General features: G+C 44.1%; 1 protein-coding gene across 1 annotated transcript; it reads left to right on the top strand.

Moving 5' to 3' along the window:
- The first annotated feature begins 1620 nt into the window (after positions 1-1620).
- On the top strand, positions 1621-11492 carry ODC1 (ornithine decarboxylase 1). Its single transcript, XM_059468994.1, has 11 exons — positions 1621-1841; positions 4678-4826; positions 4987-5160; positions 5329-5501; positions 5789-5923; positions 6081-6162; positions 6492-6575; positions 7849-8011; positions 8098-8210; positions 8483-8697; positions 11015-11492. Exons 2-11 carry the CDS (start codon positions 4725-4727, stop codon positions 11154-11156), a joined length of 1383 nt encoding a protein of 460 aa, XP_059324977.1. The 5' UTR covers positions 1621-1841; positions 4678-4724; the 3' UTR covers positions 11157-11492.
- Positions 11493-16251: the final 4759 nt, after the last annotated feature.

Raw genomic sequence — 16251 nt, forward strand, 5'->3', positions numbered from 1 at the left:
GTACTGGGATGGTTTTCCCCACTCCTTGCTCTTATTTGGAAAACTTTCTGTAATTGATGCCAGGATGTGTGATGACATACATACATACACATCAAGTATATATATTCATTTAAAGTACTTTCGGATATTTTGTTCCTTCTTTCATTAAATTATTTTAAACAAAACCAGCACCTCTGTCCCCTGACATTTTTTTGGCTGTGTCCCAATCCACCTTTTCTTCATTGTCTGCTTAATCTTGGTGTTTTCATTTATTTCAATCCTTTAAGGAATTGTTTTGCAGTCCCAGCCTGGTGCCCTCCACCCCCAACCCAGCTCCAGAAGGCAGGGGATATGGGGTGGGCAAGGACATCCCATTGATCTGCTGCTGCCTGAAGTACAGTGGATTTTCCAGCTGAGCTTGGTGGGAGAGGTGGGGGATGGAACCTCTGAGGCCAGTGAGCACAACCTTTTGCTTTGCTCCACAGAGCATCCCACACCCCACTGCAGCCAGCACTTCCCATCACTTTTCCCCATGTAGGACAGAGGGTTTTCTCCTTTGCAGTGCTCACTCACAGCTCTGCAGGAGGGTAAGGGCAGCCCAGATATCTACTTTCATAAAGCCATTAAAAGAGCCTTCAGTGACTTGGACATGGGGAGCAGGAGCACCCTGAGCTCTGTCCTGCAGCAAGGGCTGCAGAAAGGTTCCTTGCCTCTCTTATAAATGCTCCAGAGGTGGCTGGGTGTAAAAATCACTTTTTCAGCATGGCAAGGGCAGCTCCATCCTCCCACAAACATTGACATGGCAGGAACTCAGTCCATAGGGCAGGGACTTAGTCCATCTACCATGGGGTGAGGCTTGAACTTTTTAAAGATAGGGGGAAAGGAGCAGAAAATGTCTGTCCTGACAAGGGCAGAAAGCACAGTCGCTCAGGGCTAAACCAAAACTGCATTGAAAGGATCAATTGATACCTTCTTACCCTGGACGCCCATTTCTAAAATAAGCCAGTAATACAAAATAACCTTAGAGTGGAAACAGCTACCGGTGTCAGAACAAGAGCGGATGGGAAAACTCTGGTCAGTGTCACGGGAAGTGTTTTGGATAACATCCTCGGTGGTCAGAGGTGCAGGCAGGGGCAGCATCGCTGCGGACAGCAGCCAGCGCCGAGCACAGCGGCACAGAGCACCGAGCCGCACACATTGGATGGCTCTGTCATCCCACCGGCACTCGGGTATGACACAGTCCGTGTCCCCTGGCTCAGCAGTGCTCTCCTCCAACATCTGCCAAAGGCATCGCTTGAAGCCGCAGCCCTCCGGCCTCCTGCAGCCGCTTTTTCACGCTAAGGCTGCGGTACCGATCCGGGAGTACCGAACCGGCGGCGGGGACGGCGCGGGCCATGCACCTGCTGGCAGCCCGCAGCGCTGGGGCCGCGCACATCACCCCGCAGGTGGATCCCGTCCCGGGCGACCGCAGGGGGAAGGGGCCCTCAGCCCGCGCAGAGGCTCGGCACACACGGCAGGGGCCGGACCGGGGCCAGGGCCAGGGCGGGCGGGGCGCGCCGTGCGCATGTCCGGCCGTACGTCACAATAGCGGCGGTGGGAGCGCGCCCGGTCCCAGCCGATCGCGGCTGGTTTGAGCTGGTGCGTTGCCACAGCGACGCCGCGGCGCTATAAATAGGAGCGCGGCGGCCGTGGCGAAGCTTTGTCAGCCGCGGCGCCCCGCTCGCCCCGCTCCTCCTCAGCCGGTCCGGCGCTCCCGCCCGGCTCCGCGCACCGCGCCCGGCTCGCAGGAGGAGGGGGAGGCGGCTCGGAGCGAGGGGATCGGCCGCCGCGGGGCTTGACAGCAGCTCCGCCACCGCTGCGAGGTGAGGCGGGCGGCGGGATGTGCTGGGGAGCGGGCGGGCGGCGGAAGCGGCCGGCGCGCAGCCACGTGTCTGCGGGGCCGCTGGCAAGCGGCGCGGCCCGGGCTGGGCGCCGGTGCTGCCGTCGGGCACGGGGAATCCCCGGCCCCGGTGGGGAGGCGGGAGGCTGCGGGCGGCTGTAAGCGGGCCAGACCGGCTCGCCTGGGGAGCACTGGCGGCGCTTTCCGGCAGCGGGGGAAGGGACGGCCCCGCCGTGGCCGCCGGGCTGTTTCCGGGGTGGGGAAAGGCAGGTGCGTGGCAGGAACGGGGCTTGAGGCGGCCGGGCTCGCCCTTGGGCCGAGCGGCGCCGGGGCGCTGCCCCCCTGCACACCCGGCGGGCACTGGCCTGGGCCGGGAGCGGATCAGAGAGTCACAGAGCAGTTTGGGTTGGAAGGGACCTTAAAGACCATCCAGGTCTAACTCTGCCTACGGCAGGAACAACTTCCATTAGACCCGGCTGCTCAGAGCCCCGTCCGACCTGGCCTTGAATAGCCCGAGGGATGGGGAGCAAGCCCCTCTCCCGCGGAGCGCTGCTCCCTGGGCGTCTCGGGGTGATGTGAGCTCTAGTGAAGGTGCACCCGGGGCTGACAGGCGCCTCCTCGGGAAGCCGCAATGCCCCGCTGCCGAGGCGGGCAGAGCAGCCCCATCTCGGCCGCATCGGGCTCTGCTGCGGGACCGTGTGGCTGTGCAGGGAGAAGGCGTCGGTGAGGGCAGGGCAGCCGGCCCCGTCCGTGCAGCCCGCAGCGCTCGGCGGGCTCCGGAGTCAGGGGCGCTTCGGGCACCTTTTCCAGACGCAGCTTGGCTGTTTGAGTACCGAGCCTGCAGGCATGACTCAGCTCTAAGTACAGCTGCTAAATAGGGAAATGTTCTGGAGAACGAATTCTAAATGAGCATAAATTGCCTTTCTTCTGGGGAGCTGCAGACACTTTGCTCACAGTCCAAGTAGAAACATCCTTTGGGAGGCTACAGTTTGCGCCTACATGATCGTGTTCTGTCTATATGCTGTGTAATTACACTGTAGTTGAAATTGTGCAGTGAGGTGGAGATGGAAAGCTTGCAAGAACGTTTTAACAAAATCTGTTGTGGCTAGTAAAAGTAATTTCCCTTTTACATGTTAAAGGGAAAAGTGCTGTTCATGCCGTTCTCTGCAGTGGGGAGGTTAAACTAAATTCTTCCTGATGGTGTTCACATCTCGTAACCACAGCTGAAGTCCCTGAACTGCTTTCTGCAAGTCTATGATGAGATGCAACTTCTCCTTAGTAACAAGCACCTCCTGAGAAGTGTTTAATTTGCTACTTCTTATGGTCCTTTCAAAGAGGCTTTAAAGAGAAGACTTTAATCCAGCTTGTGATAGAATTATCACTGCACGTGAATGAGAGCAGAAGGAGAATGAGGTTCAACGGATTGTTGGGTTTATTAGAATCAAAGCTTAGTCTAGTTTGAATCTCAAATTTATAAGTCTCTGATAAGTGAGAAATTATCAAAAGATATGAAGTAGTTCTTGTTGCCATATGTTTCTGAAGGTTGAAATGAAGTGTAATTGCTGATGTTTCAAAGTTATTCAATAAAATTCAAATAATGGTGTTATACACATATGGAATTAATGATTCTGTTGGGTTTTTTCTGTTGGTCTTGTTAAACTGTAACAGCTATAAAACATCCTTTTTCAATTGGTTTATAGCCAGACTTTTTGAAAATAAAGGAAGCAGTAACATAACTTAATATTAGTGAGTAATTCAGAGTTTGCATAGTTTTCAGTCCTAGGCTGCATGACTAGTTTAAGTGTAAAAATTGCTGTGAGAAGGAAGGAGGCTGGATCCTGTTACATGAATGACTGGCAGTGCTGAGGTCTTTGAAAGGCAGCACACACTCTGCTTAACAGCTTGATGGAGAATGCTGTTGCTCTGTATTTGGGCTATCCAGTGAAAGGGTGTCCCATGGACTTCATGGATCATGGATGGCAGAGGAGTGTGCTTTTGCTCCTTAGTTGTAATTCTCAAGGGACTTTCTACTTAGCAGATAGATTTCTGTTAGCAATGAAGATTTGTAAGATCCTATTCTCAAGTGCGAATTGGGATCCCTGTTAGAACTTTTTCTGCAGGTCAGAGTTAGGAACCAGTCTCAAAGTGTGTATCTGCCACTCATGACAGCGGAGGTTCTCGTGTAGCTTGGAGGTCATGAGTAGAACAGGGAAGCTCTGACTACCAACAGAGCAGCTTCAAGGAAAGCCCTGTTCTCATGTCTGCTTTATGCATAGTCTGAACTGTATTGAGAATCCAAATATTTACCTGGCTTGGACCTAATAAGAGTTGTTACTACTCAGAAGTCAGTAGTCTTGGATTCTATATTGGCAATAAGTAAACGCTTTCTTCTGAAACTGGTGAGCTAAAATAGTGCTTAGGAGTTAAAAAAAAGGTCATAAGTAGATGCTAGCCATAATATTAATAGCTCTGATGTGAAGGAAAAGACAGCAGAAACTTCCAGGGAGCCAGACTAATAATAACTGACAGTATTTATTTGATAGGTTTTTTTCTTTGAGCAGATTCAGAACATCATAGAATTGTTGAACAGAGGAGAACTTGCATTCCAGCTAGCAAGATTATTTTGGCCTGCCTCCTTGGTTCTGATTACATCTGTTCTGTCATTATGCAAGTGTCTAATCTACGTAGCTAGAAGTGATCACTGTAGGAGCTGTATAATTGTAAATTACATGAGCACTAAGTAGTGCTCATATAATGACTGAAGTATTGAATGTAAACTATATAAACTCAAATTATGTAACTAACTTTTTTTTTCCCAGTACTTCATACCCGAGTCCTTTCACGTAAACCTGAAATCTTGGAAGTCATGAGTAACTTCAGCAAAGAAGAATTTGAGTTGACCTTCCTTGATGAAGGCTTTACTGCCAAGGATATCCTTGACCAAAAAATAAATGAAGTGTCATCTTCTGTAAGTATGATGGGAAAACCACTACATTTCATGATGCTACAAACTTATAAACTAATAGTTGTCCTTGCAAATGATCCACAAGACAGCCCCCTCAAATGCTGACCTCTATACTTATCCTGTTATCTATTGTTTGTAAGGTTAAGATGTGTGTTTGCTCTAGGATGATAAAGATGCCTTCTATGTTGCTGACCTCGGGGACATTGTGAAGAAGCACATGCGGTGGCATAAGGCCCTTCCTCGGGTGACTCCCTTCTATGCCGTAAAATGCAATGACAGCAAAGCTGTGGTGAAGACACTTGCTGTTCTTGGGGCAGGATTTGATTGTGCCAGTAAGGTGAGATCTCAGCTGTCTCCTGATCTGTGATGCTGGTATCTGTGCAGCCTTACAAGCCATGTTTGTGTAAAATTAAGCATAACCGAGTGGTGTTGCTTTTGTAGTTATGATTACATTAATCATCTCTCAAGAAATATCTTCTACAAGTGTAATCTGTTCTTTCTTCAGACTGAAATACAGCTGGTACAGAGCATTGGTGTGCCTCCTGAGCGAATAATATATGCAAATCCCTGCAAACAAGTATCTCAAATCAAACATGCTGCCAGCAGTGGTGTGCAGATGATGACATTTGATAGTGAAGTAGAACTAATGAAAGTTGCAAGAGCCCATCCAAAAGCCAAGTAAGTAATGCTAATTGTTCTATAATTCTTCCATGGGTTCTCAAGATACAGAAATATCTGCTTTATCTGAAACTTGTTCTTCATTAGTTTAAGGTAGTCTGCAAAACTATGAAATAATAAACATACTTTTAACCAGTCAAATCTAATCTTGTATATTTTACTAGCACTTTAGGAAGAGATAGCAGAGTAGCTTGTATCTTTAAGCTCAATCTCGTTCTGAGATCATACCTGCCAGGTGATGATGTCTGTTATATTGAAACTTAACTCCTCATTTTTCCTGTTCCTAGGTTGGTCTTGCGCATTACCACCGATGACTCCAAAGCAGTCTGTCGTCTGAGTGTTAAATTTGGGGCTACACTTAAGACCAGCAGGCTTCTTCTGGAGCGTGCAAAAGAACTTGACCTTGCCATTGTTGGAGTTAGGTGAGCTGACAGTATCAAAACACAGTCATACTAAATAAGTTTCCTTTAAATGGTCTACCTGACAATAGCCCTGCCTTTGCATGTGATGACATGAGTTTGTACAAAACTTCTTGAGTAATTTGCCAAATAGCAACTGATATTTTGTATCTTTTTGTAGTTTCCATGTTGGAAGTGGATGTACAGACCCAGAGACCTTTGTTCAAGCCATTTCTGATGCCCGCTGTGTGTTTGATATGGGAGTAAGTCTAGTTCTGCTTTCTCTGGAACTACTGCTCAACTGTTGTGGCAAAACTGAATGAAGTGTACAACTATAATGGGGTTAAAAGCTAGCTAAGTCACTGACTTGATGTTGTTGGAATTTTTTAGGTCCTGGTAGCTTACTTTGACCAGCTTGGCAGAACTAAAATTGGCAGCTCAAACTCAAATTACTGTTACTTGAACATGTGTTAGCTCTGTTTCAAGTGTTAATGAAATGACTTCACATTACTTTTTAAGCTAAAATGGTAAATTATAAACTGACATAAATTATAAACTTTTCTTGACAGTATTGCTGTTCATTTCATTTTAGGCTGAACTTGGCTTCAATATGTATCTGCTTGATATTGGTGGTGGCTTCCCTGGCTCTGAAGATGTCAAGCTTAAATTTGAAGAGGTATAGCTTTGCTAAGAAGTTCTCAGGTTGCGGAGTCTGCTTTGAGTGTTGATCTGGATTAAATAAAATCTTGCTTTTTCTGCTTGTATGCAGACACATTTGCAAAAATGTGTCTGCTTGGTCAGAAATGTAATTAAGAGGCAAATAGGAATTAATCTGAAAGCTAGAAATTAGATGAGCTCATTAGATATGTAGCTAAATGACTGCACAAACATGCAGAAATCTCAAAAAAGTTAAGCCAGTTTTAACTACAGGGTTGATTCTTACTGGCATAGACTTCTTTCAGTTGGTTGTGTACTTGAGACAGAATAGATTGGCAGTGCTCCCAAACAGGGTGAAAGGGTAGTCCTGAGCCCATACTGTCCTTAGGGGTGGCAGCATATGAGGTCAGTGTTGGATTTGATTTAGGACTGGCTTTTGGATAATTAAGTTGTTCAGTGTTTTCCAGTCTGCATTACCTCAACAATAGCTCTGCTTTCTGAAGAGGCAAGGGGGCTGAATATTGCTGGGACTCCCACTTACAGCAGTGTTGTCAGAGCACTTGCCTCCTAACCCGAGGAGGTGTTAAATGTTACATGCTAGCACAAGGATACAGCAGGTTACATTAAACATTTTCTTGTAATAGTGTGAGCCAACATTGTAGCCCCTTCGGTAGCTCCTAATAAAGTCTGGCTTCTCATAGTGCGGTGTGGGCACATGTGAGGCATCAAAAGCAAATTATGTCATTGGGCTCTATGGCATGATACAGTCATGTTGCAGTTGGAGGCAGCTTCAGGATAACCTCAGAACCTGGAAATAACTGTTCATGAAGGCAGCTGAAGTTCAAGTATGATGGGAAAGCCCTCTGTATGCTTATGATCCCATGAGATGACATATTTAGGATTTAATAAGCTGTGGAATAGTGCATAAGTAGCAGCACTACAAGTGAACTACATATCAGATTGAAGTGTGAAGACTTGCAGGGCATTAATGATGGTTTAATGAGCCTAGGAGGGGTGATTTCCTTCAGCCTCAAACATGACCTGCTTTGTTACTTAAACTTTAGGCTGCAAGTGGTGTCTGCTTTTGTTGCTTTGTATATAGTAAATTTAATTGCAAACAAGATTTTGAATAAGAAAAAAAAACAAAAGCAGTCAATAGAAATTACAATAGATGTTACATGTTTCACTAGTATATAATTTTTAATTTGAGGATCTTACTTCATTTCAGATGTCTAAGGTAGCACCTGAGTAGCAGCTGAAATTCTAATACTAGCATCTGATTTTTTCCGTAGATCACAAGTGTAATCAACCCAGCACTGGATAAATACTTCCCTTCCGATTCTGGAATAAATATTATTGCAGAGCCAGGAAGATACTATGTTGCATCAGCATTCACTCTGGCAGTCAACATAATTGCAAAGAAAATTGTGTTGAAGGAGCAAACAGGTTCTGATGGTATGTAAATCAAGCCCTAGACTTACATCTAGCCAACTGTGTGTCTTTTCAAGACTTTTTCTCACTGGTGTCTCAACTTCTTCCAGATGAAGATGATACAAATGACAAAACACTTATGTACTACGTGAATGATGGGGTCTATGGATCATTCAACTGCATCTTGTATGATCATGCACATGTTAAGCCAGTCCTGCAAAAGGTATGCCTGTTCAGAAATATCACATACTAGTCACATATCATGGGTGTAGGAGAATCCTTGTCACAGCAGTCACTTTTCAGTTCACTGCTCCCTTCATGTTGCCAGACTCTGGCATTTAACTTACGAAGCACGCAGTGGAATTAACTCAAAGCCAGAGGTGAAGAACCTGCCAGCAGCTCTTCCTTTTCTTCAGAGGGGAAATGTTACACTATGATATTGCTTCTGGAAGTTCTGTTTTGACAGTCAGCTAATTAAACTCCACTCTTCTTTAGCGGCCTAAGCCAGATGACAGCTGCTACTCCTGCAGCATTTGGGGACCAACGTGTGATGGCTTGGATCGGATTGTTGAGCGGTTCAACATGCCGGAGCTTCAAGTTGGTGACTGGATCCTGTTTGAAAACATGGGTGCCTATACTGTTGCAGCAGCTTCTACTTTCAATGGATTCCAGAGGCCAACAATACACTATGTGATGTCAAGACCAGCATGGTTAGTAACTAAGTAGCTTGATCCATCAGTACTTCTGAGATCACTGTAATAAATAGCTTGTATCAGTTGGCTACCCCTTAACAAGCAAGGGTAGTTTTGGTGCCACAGCTCTCGTAAAGCCTCCTGGTGTGGGAAAAAGGCAGTGCTTCTGAAAGCTTTTGCTGTGTGGTTAGAAAAATGCTGATGCTACTAATTACTTTTCTCTGTTGTACATGCTTATAGGAAAGATAGTTTTAAAGGGGCAATGTTAGGAGACTTCATTAATCTGGATTCTAGCTAGTGTTTTATTATTGCACAACATACAGAATCATTATGAATTCTTTACATTTAGGTTCTGTGATTTGTAATCAGAGACCCGTCAATCACAGTTATAATATGTTGTCTTCTGAATTACTAGCTTACTGCAGGATGCAGAGATATTCAACAGTGTTGCTTCGCAGTATGATCTCTATGTTTGTTTGAGAGCTATTCCTTGGTTTAGGTTGAGCTCTGGCTCAGTGCTCAGTGCAGAGTGCTAGATCTCCATGGGAAGTTATTAAGCAGGTAAGTAAAGAAAGCAGGACTACCTTTTAAGTCCAAGGATACTGTGAAACTGCAACTTAAACAGCAGTTTAAAGTAACCTGTGTGCTCTGCATTGCAACAGAGGTTAATGGATTGCACCTTCTGTAAAAGTGGGGTTTCCTGTAAGAGGAAGCCCTTACCTCTCTACTGGTATCTGCCTGCTGAACTGGCAGAGGACTTTTGGGCAGAAGTGTTACCCTAAAGCATGATTAGCTCTGCTATTGGGTTGGTTTTGAATTTATTGAATATCTTTAAGTTCAGGGGAATTCCTGACATAAAAGTAAGAGGAAGCTACCTCTATTCTTCTACTAACCCTGCCGGTATAAGCAGGGCTTTTATTTTTTCTTTCCTTTAGTGAAATCTCCAGTCAATTGAAGCAGTTTTCACAACATATGAAGCCTTTTGACTTCCCTTAACACCCCAAAACGGTGTCTAATTGAACTAAAAATGGCTCTGTGGGAGAATAATTTGCTTTTTCATTGTATCACTAGGTTGCTGTTAAAATTTAATATTTGGTCTGAGGCATGCTGAGCTTAATTATGCAAACATAACTGTAATCCAAGGCCACAGCCCAGCCTTCTTTCAGGCCTATGTGTGTTTTCTGTTTTGACAAGAATATTCTGTGATAAAGGCTGGCCTTTAACTGAGAGGCATGCATCAATGAGATTATGCTGCAGATCTTTCTAGGACAGGCAAAAGTCTTTTGGAATGTCATCTACATATTCTAGAGGTGAACAACTAAATTTGGGACTAGAAACTGTGAAAGATAAAGGACAAGATGATTACATATGTCTAAGTAAAAACCAGTAATACATGAGGAGCCATGCAGTGACACAACTGTTTGCCTTGTATTCCTAAGATAACTAGAACTATAAGGTGACACCAAGCTGAGTGTTGCTGTTGACACATCTGAGGGATGGGATGCCACCCCACACCTGAGGGACTGGGACAGGCTTGAGAAGTGGGGCCATGGGAATCTCATGAGGTTCAACAAGACCAAGTGCAAGGTGCTCCAGCTGGATGGGGGCAACCCCTGTTATGAATCCAGGCTAGGGGATGAGCAGATCCAGAGCAGCCCTGCTCAGAAGGACTTGGAGGTGCTGTGGATGAGAGGCTAGGCTTGACCCAGCCATTGCCCTCGCAGTCCAGAAAGCCAAACGTGTCCTGGGCTGCATCCAAACTTTTCTATGAATCTATGAGCTAAGTCCAAAAACTCAGTTAACTGAACTTCTTATGAGGTTGTGTTTTAGTACAGCTCTTGTCTGAATATGGAAGGAGTTGCTTGGTTCTTACTAGTCTGGTCAGCTCCTTTCCTAGTCTGTTATCCATACTTTTTCTTGATTCAAGTTACCCACTAATGTGAGGCTGTGGGATAAGTGACAGTCAAGTTGTCAGGGATTTTCACATCTGAAATTCTGAACTATTGAGCACTAAGACAGTAAATCTGAATAGCATGAGGTATACAGATGCAACTGTATGGGTGAATCTTTGCAAATCTAAATCCTACACAGAAATGGTAAAATCAGCTTGGTATTGGCACTTACCCTAAAGCCTAGCCAGCCACAAATGACCTGCATGGATTCTGCTTTTATTGTTTTTAGGTTTTTTCCCCTCTATGATAATATCAGGATTGCAGATGATGCATAAAGAATTAATTTCATACTCGCTGACAACTTAAAAAAATGTACCTTACATTTTTAGGTAGATTGCAGTGAAACAGTTTTTGACTCACTCTTTATTTTTTTTTCTTTCTAGGCAACTAATGCAGCAGATCAAGGAGCAAGGGTTCCTAGCTGAGGTGGAGGAGCAGGATGTTGCTAGTCTGCCAGTCTCTTGTGCCTGGGAAAGTGGAATTGAATATCCAGCAACTTGTGCTTCAGCTAGTATTAATGTATAGGTAATATTTAGTAACTAAGTGCAAGGTTAGTCATTGAATTTAGGGCATTTGGGGGACTGTTAACTTAATTCTTGGTAGAATTTTTAAGTGTTTTTTTTAACATTTAGATTTGGCATAAATGCAAGAAAAATTACTAGGAGATGGGTCACAATTATCTGTGTTCCTATGGAAACTATTTGAATATTGTTTTATATGGATTTTTATTCACTTTTCATGTATGCTACTAAAGACTGACCCTCAACTGTCAAACAAGTATTTGTAGCTTGTGTATGGCAGAACGGGCTAAGCTTAGTGCTTTGTGACCTACCTGTTTTAAAATAAAGTATATTGAAATAACTGGCCCTGTGTTTCATTAAACTGTAGAAAATTGTGTCATAGATGGCTCTTACAGCATATGTGAGGGCAGACCAGATGCTGCAAGCCCAGAACTTATTAATAAATGGATCTCCCCTACCGTTGCTCTCTCAACTGAAGGAAACCCCCTCAATGGATAGGGAAATGGAATTATCTTTTTTCATATGTGATGAGAAGAAAGTTGACTGTCAACAAATTGAATATTAGGTGAACTCTTGTGAATTCACATTTATTTTTCACTAATGAACATGTGTGTACCAAGTTGCATATTGCAGGTTCAGTGCAGTGCTGGTTTTCTGCAAGGTAGTCTGCAAGTGCTGTGGCCAGCACTTGATATGTTTATGAACATATCTAGTCATTAACGAGAAAACAGAGCACAGGCTCCACAGGTGGCACACTGCTTGTTATGTGTGCCAGAACTAAAATATGGTGCAGGAAAACCCAGGAAGCTGAAACTGTGGCTGACAGGCTCCCTGCCCTGTTTTGCCTAGGGCTTTAGTATAAAAGAGATAAGAAATGGGACTTGACATCTTTTGTATGTGCAATATGATTAGAAGCTCTTATTTAATGTTATGAAAAGATATGCTACCCTTCTGCCTTTGGATTAAATGTGATAGCTCCTAGTATTTTCTACTTAGTGTCATCTAACAGGGGGTGTTGGTGATAAAATAGTCTGCTTATTGAAACAGAGAATTCTGACTTATGTTTAACCTGTGCTAGTTTGCTGCCACTTTTTGCACTAAAATTAGAGAATGTTTCTAATAAACTAATTGGTCCTACAGCTGGATTTTTGATCTATTTGCCAAAGGGTCCTAGACTTCAGGCATGCCATAGTAAATGCCTGATGTGTAAAGAGGAAGATATTAATGTATTGAGTAAATACTTAAAGCTTAAACTACCTTAAACTACTTACTGGAGTAAGTGTTAAAGTTCGAAAGGTTGTCCAAAGGTTGGCATTGCTGATAGAAACAATGACACCAGCAATAAGAGAAATAAAGCTGTTTTTCAGCTGTGTACAAGCATCTCTGAAAGGCAATGTTTAACCTCCATCCTGTGCTTCCAGCAGAAACTCTCCATTAGCTGAATTAGTAGGGTAAACAAGAGTGATGGTACCTCATTCCTGAATCTCTTGAAGCATCCCAAGTGACTTTCTTTATTTGCTTTATTCCCAGCTTCAATCTTGTGATTAAAATACCACTTGCCTTTATTCTTATGCATATGGCAGACTTCAGTACATACACATAGTGGAGCCATAGCCTTAATCTCATAGAAACTCACTGCATCCAAACCAGGGTTTCCTTTAGTATCTCCAAATTCATCTGGAAATGTAATGATTCTTACATTACCTCTGTAAACAGAGGTAGTAAATGGTAACCAAATGTTAATACTGTAACAATTCCATATCTTGCTCTGCCAAAGCTAAGTGCATTTGAACAGGTGTGCAGCAAATATACTCTGAGGAGCTGCAGTTGTGTAAAGAACATGTAGCTACTTTTTCTAAGTGCCTTGTTTGAAGGCTGGGGCTGTTTTGAGTCAGAAGGAAGTTCAGCTGTAGTGAGACCTTATGTGATACCTGCACTAGCACCTACTGTCCTGATGGGCAAGTGGCACAGTCTGTCTTCCCTACTCACAGCTGGTGGAGACCATGTCCAACAGGTAGTTTAAAGGCAATCACTCATGGAAACTAGTTAGTGCGCTTCACTGAGAAGTTAGCAGGCTGCCAATTAATTTCTTCATCTGCATTTCACTTGAATTGTTATTTCAGCTATTTCAGTAGGTTTTATTTCAAAAATCCAAAATTTACATCTCTACTGGAGGCCAGGACTGTAGAAACATGCTAACCAACGTTTTGATCCATATGATGCTCTCCAAAAGAAATGTAGCTGACTGTAATTCTTTACCTTTCTCTCCTATGGCTGGTATGTCATAGACTTGGCTGATGTTCTCTAAGCCATGTTTGACAAGTGTGTCAAGTGTTGAAAACCAGCTAATCTGAAGCATCTTCTGTATAAAAAAACCCCAATGAATTTTGCTAAGGGACTTCTAGTACTTTTTGGGAGTCGTAAGTGTTTACAATAATGCTGGTGTGTCTTTAAGTAAGACTTAACTTTCTCAAGTTATGCTGAACAGATATTCTGGGCTTTGGGATACTTCATCTCACGACTGCCTGGCTCCTGGCTTCCATGGAATCTTAGTTGTCCATTTGTTAATTGACTTTAAAATACCCCAAGTGACAGCATTTGGTCATAGGGTGACCGTGGGTATTCCCTACAATCCACAGTAGGGAAATTTGTTTATTGCTGAAGTGAGGACCATGTAGGACAGCAAAGACGTAACAAAGTAAGCAGTGAGCTCATATGGTTTAGTTTGACCTCCCCTTGATGGCCTTTTGGGACATTAAAGCCTTTGCTCTGTTTTGCTGTGTTTATTAATCATATCTAGTTGTTCTAACTGCACATCTTAATTATTCCTCCCTGGGGCAGGCTTGTCTGATACAGGAGGAAGGGAGGAGCTGCGTGCCAGAAAAATTGAGATCAGCTGCATCTGTCTGATGTAATTAGCTCAACAAATATTAAAGTCGGAGCCAAGAATAGCCTATGCCTTTCAGCTTGCCCTTTGCTAGCCTTGCTCTGTATGGTGCTCTCTCTGTCTCACTGTGGGCTTTGCTGGCACATTGGCAGGGACTGTGGCATCCGTGCTCCAAATGTCCCAGGTGCTCACTCCACTCACTGGCACCAGTGATGGCGATGTCGATTCTCTTGGGATCACACATATAAAACAAAAGTAATATTTGAGGAAAATACCAAGACTTCTACCTGAGATGGCTTCTCATCACCTCATTTCTCTTTTGTGTATAGTGAAGATACTTGAGATCTAACTTGAGTTTAGTCCCCATGTAGCCATACATGTCCTGTACTGGAGTTCAGCTGACATTCTTTGGTGCACAGGTAGTTTCATTTACCAAAAAAAGCTGAGAGACTCTCATCCTCTGGAATTACATCAGATGGAAAATCAAAGGTGGAAATTATTTTGGAGAGATTGGAGAATACTCCTCTCAGAGTGAGAGGAGGTAAGGGACAAGGGGAAGTTGCTGATGGCCACATACCACAGGGCAGAGATCCCTTGTCTTACTGCATGACCACTTAACTCACATTTTACTTTTTAGGCTGCTGTTTTCTAGGCTACCACATAGGCCTTGCAGACAAAGTGTCAGTGCCATGGCAGAGTCAATTTTGCTGCCTCACTTTCACCAGCAGAGAAACCCAGAGCTGGGAGCAGCACGGAGCAGGGACCCCATGGCTCCACCTGCAGGAGCAGAAACAAACCTGGTGCTGCTGGAGGGAACTCTTCTGCCACAGACCTCATCCCCAGAAACTAGGATCCTTTAAATAGGTGTTTGCAGCAAGATTTCCAGATCAAAAGCAACGGTCTTCCACAAAAAAAAAAGTTAAAAAATCATTATTATAAAATCATTATTATCAAAGTATTGCAAGAGGACCTTAGATGAATATTATTTGACAAAAAAAAAATCATCGATCATTTGCAATAATTGTTATTTTTCATTTTTTCTTGAAAGAAGCACTGATAAGTACAAAAAGAAGTGAGAGAGACTTGCTTTGGAGAGTGTCCCTGGTTTTGATTGCATCACCTGACTTTCTTTACAGTTTGAAGGCAGTTGGTATCTCCACGGTCATGGTCTGGTTTCAGGACCCATGGTCACAAATGCCTGCAATTCAAATTTGACTTAAGCTCACTAAAGCACTGTACTTGACCACCCTAAAAATACACTGAGAGTGGGGAGCATATTGGGGCTGGGACTTAGGTTTTGGCGAGCTTTGCTCTTGCTCTTCAGTTGGTTTTGTAGTTCTCAGTACAGGTGTTTAGAGCAACTCAACCACGGTGGTGCCACTTTTGGAAAGCTGATGATGAGCACCCAGGGGGGCACAGCCACCAAGATGGCTTTTGCAGGATGAGTCTGAGGGTGAAGGTGAGCCCTTTGGGCATGAACAACACTGGCTCCTTGAGTCCCCTCCACTTCAGCACAGAGAAGTCACAAGTGTTACAGGGAAATCACTGGCAAACAAAGGGAGCTCCCTTAAAGGAGCATACTGCAGTCTTGTGTGTCCATGCAGCCTTGCAAGTATTGCTACAGTCCAGTAAATATTAGACCCTTATTTGAATGTGTTTCTTGATGCTTACACTGCAGCAACAATTTTCCTCTATGTGTTAGTCTTTGCCTGAAGACAAAAGCATTAGCATGCTGAATCCAACTCTTCTTTTTCTCACTCATTTTAGAGACTTGATCCCAGTCTTATCCACAGTATTCCCACAAAAAAGAAGTGCCTTCCAGTTACAGTTTCTTCAGTTCATGCTCTCTTAAGTGCTTTGCAAAGGACTAATTGGTTCAGCCTGCTTTTGTGGTATGGAGCCAGCTGCCATGTTCCAGTCCAGAGAGCAGCCAGCAAGGCTGGGCAGCAGTTCAGGAAGGGAGGGAAAGGCAGAGACACTTTCAGAACAGTGATGCAGAGACCAGAGCTTCCAGCTGGGTTGCTACCAACACCTTATCACTGCTAGGGATGAGGAGGCTCAGAGTACCTTGAGAAGTCAGCAAGTGCTGAGTTTCTCAGCAAGGAGCTGAGAAAGGGCAACTGTAGCAGCTCAGTACAAAGAATTCCCAAAATATTTTACAGGTATTATTTAAGCTACCTTGAGACAGCATTTCCCTACTGTGTGAGAACAG

Source organism: Ammospiza nelsoni, chromosome 3, assembly GCF_027579445.1.
Source record: "Ammospiza nelsoni isolate bAmmNel1 chromosome 3, bAmmNel1.pri, whole genome shotgun sequence".
In the NCBI taxonomy this organism is placed as follows: Eukaryota; Metazoa; Chordata; class Aves; order Passeriformes; family Passerellidae; genus Ammospiza; species Ammospiza nelsoni.

Coding starts and splice junctions, on each gene's coding strand:
- ODC1 (XM_059468994.1), top strand. CDS start 4,725: ATGAGTAACTTCAGCAAAGAAGAATTTGAGTTGACCTTCCTTGATGAA. Junction 4,827..4,986: donor TAAATGAAGTGTCATCTTCT/GTAAGTATGATG, acceptor TGTTTGCTCTAG/GATGATAAAGATGCCTTCTA. Junction 5,924..6,080: donor CTTGCCATTGTTGGAGTTAG/GTGAGCTGACAG, acceptor ATCTTTTTGTAG/TTTCCATGTTGGAAGTGGAT.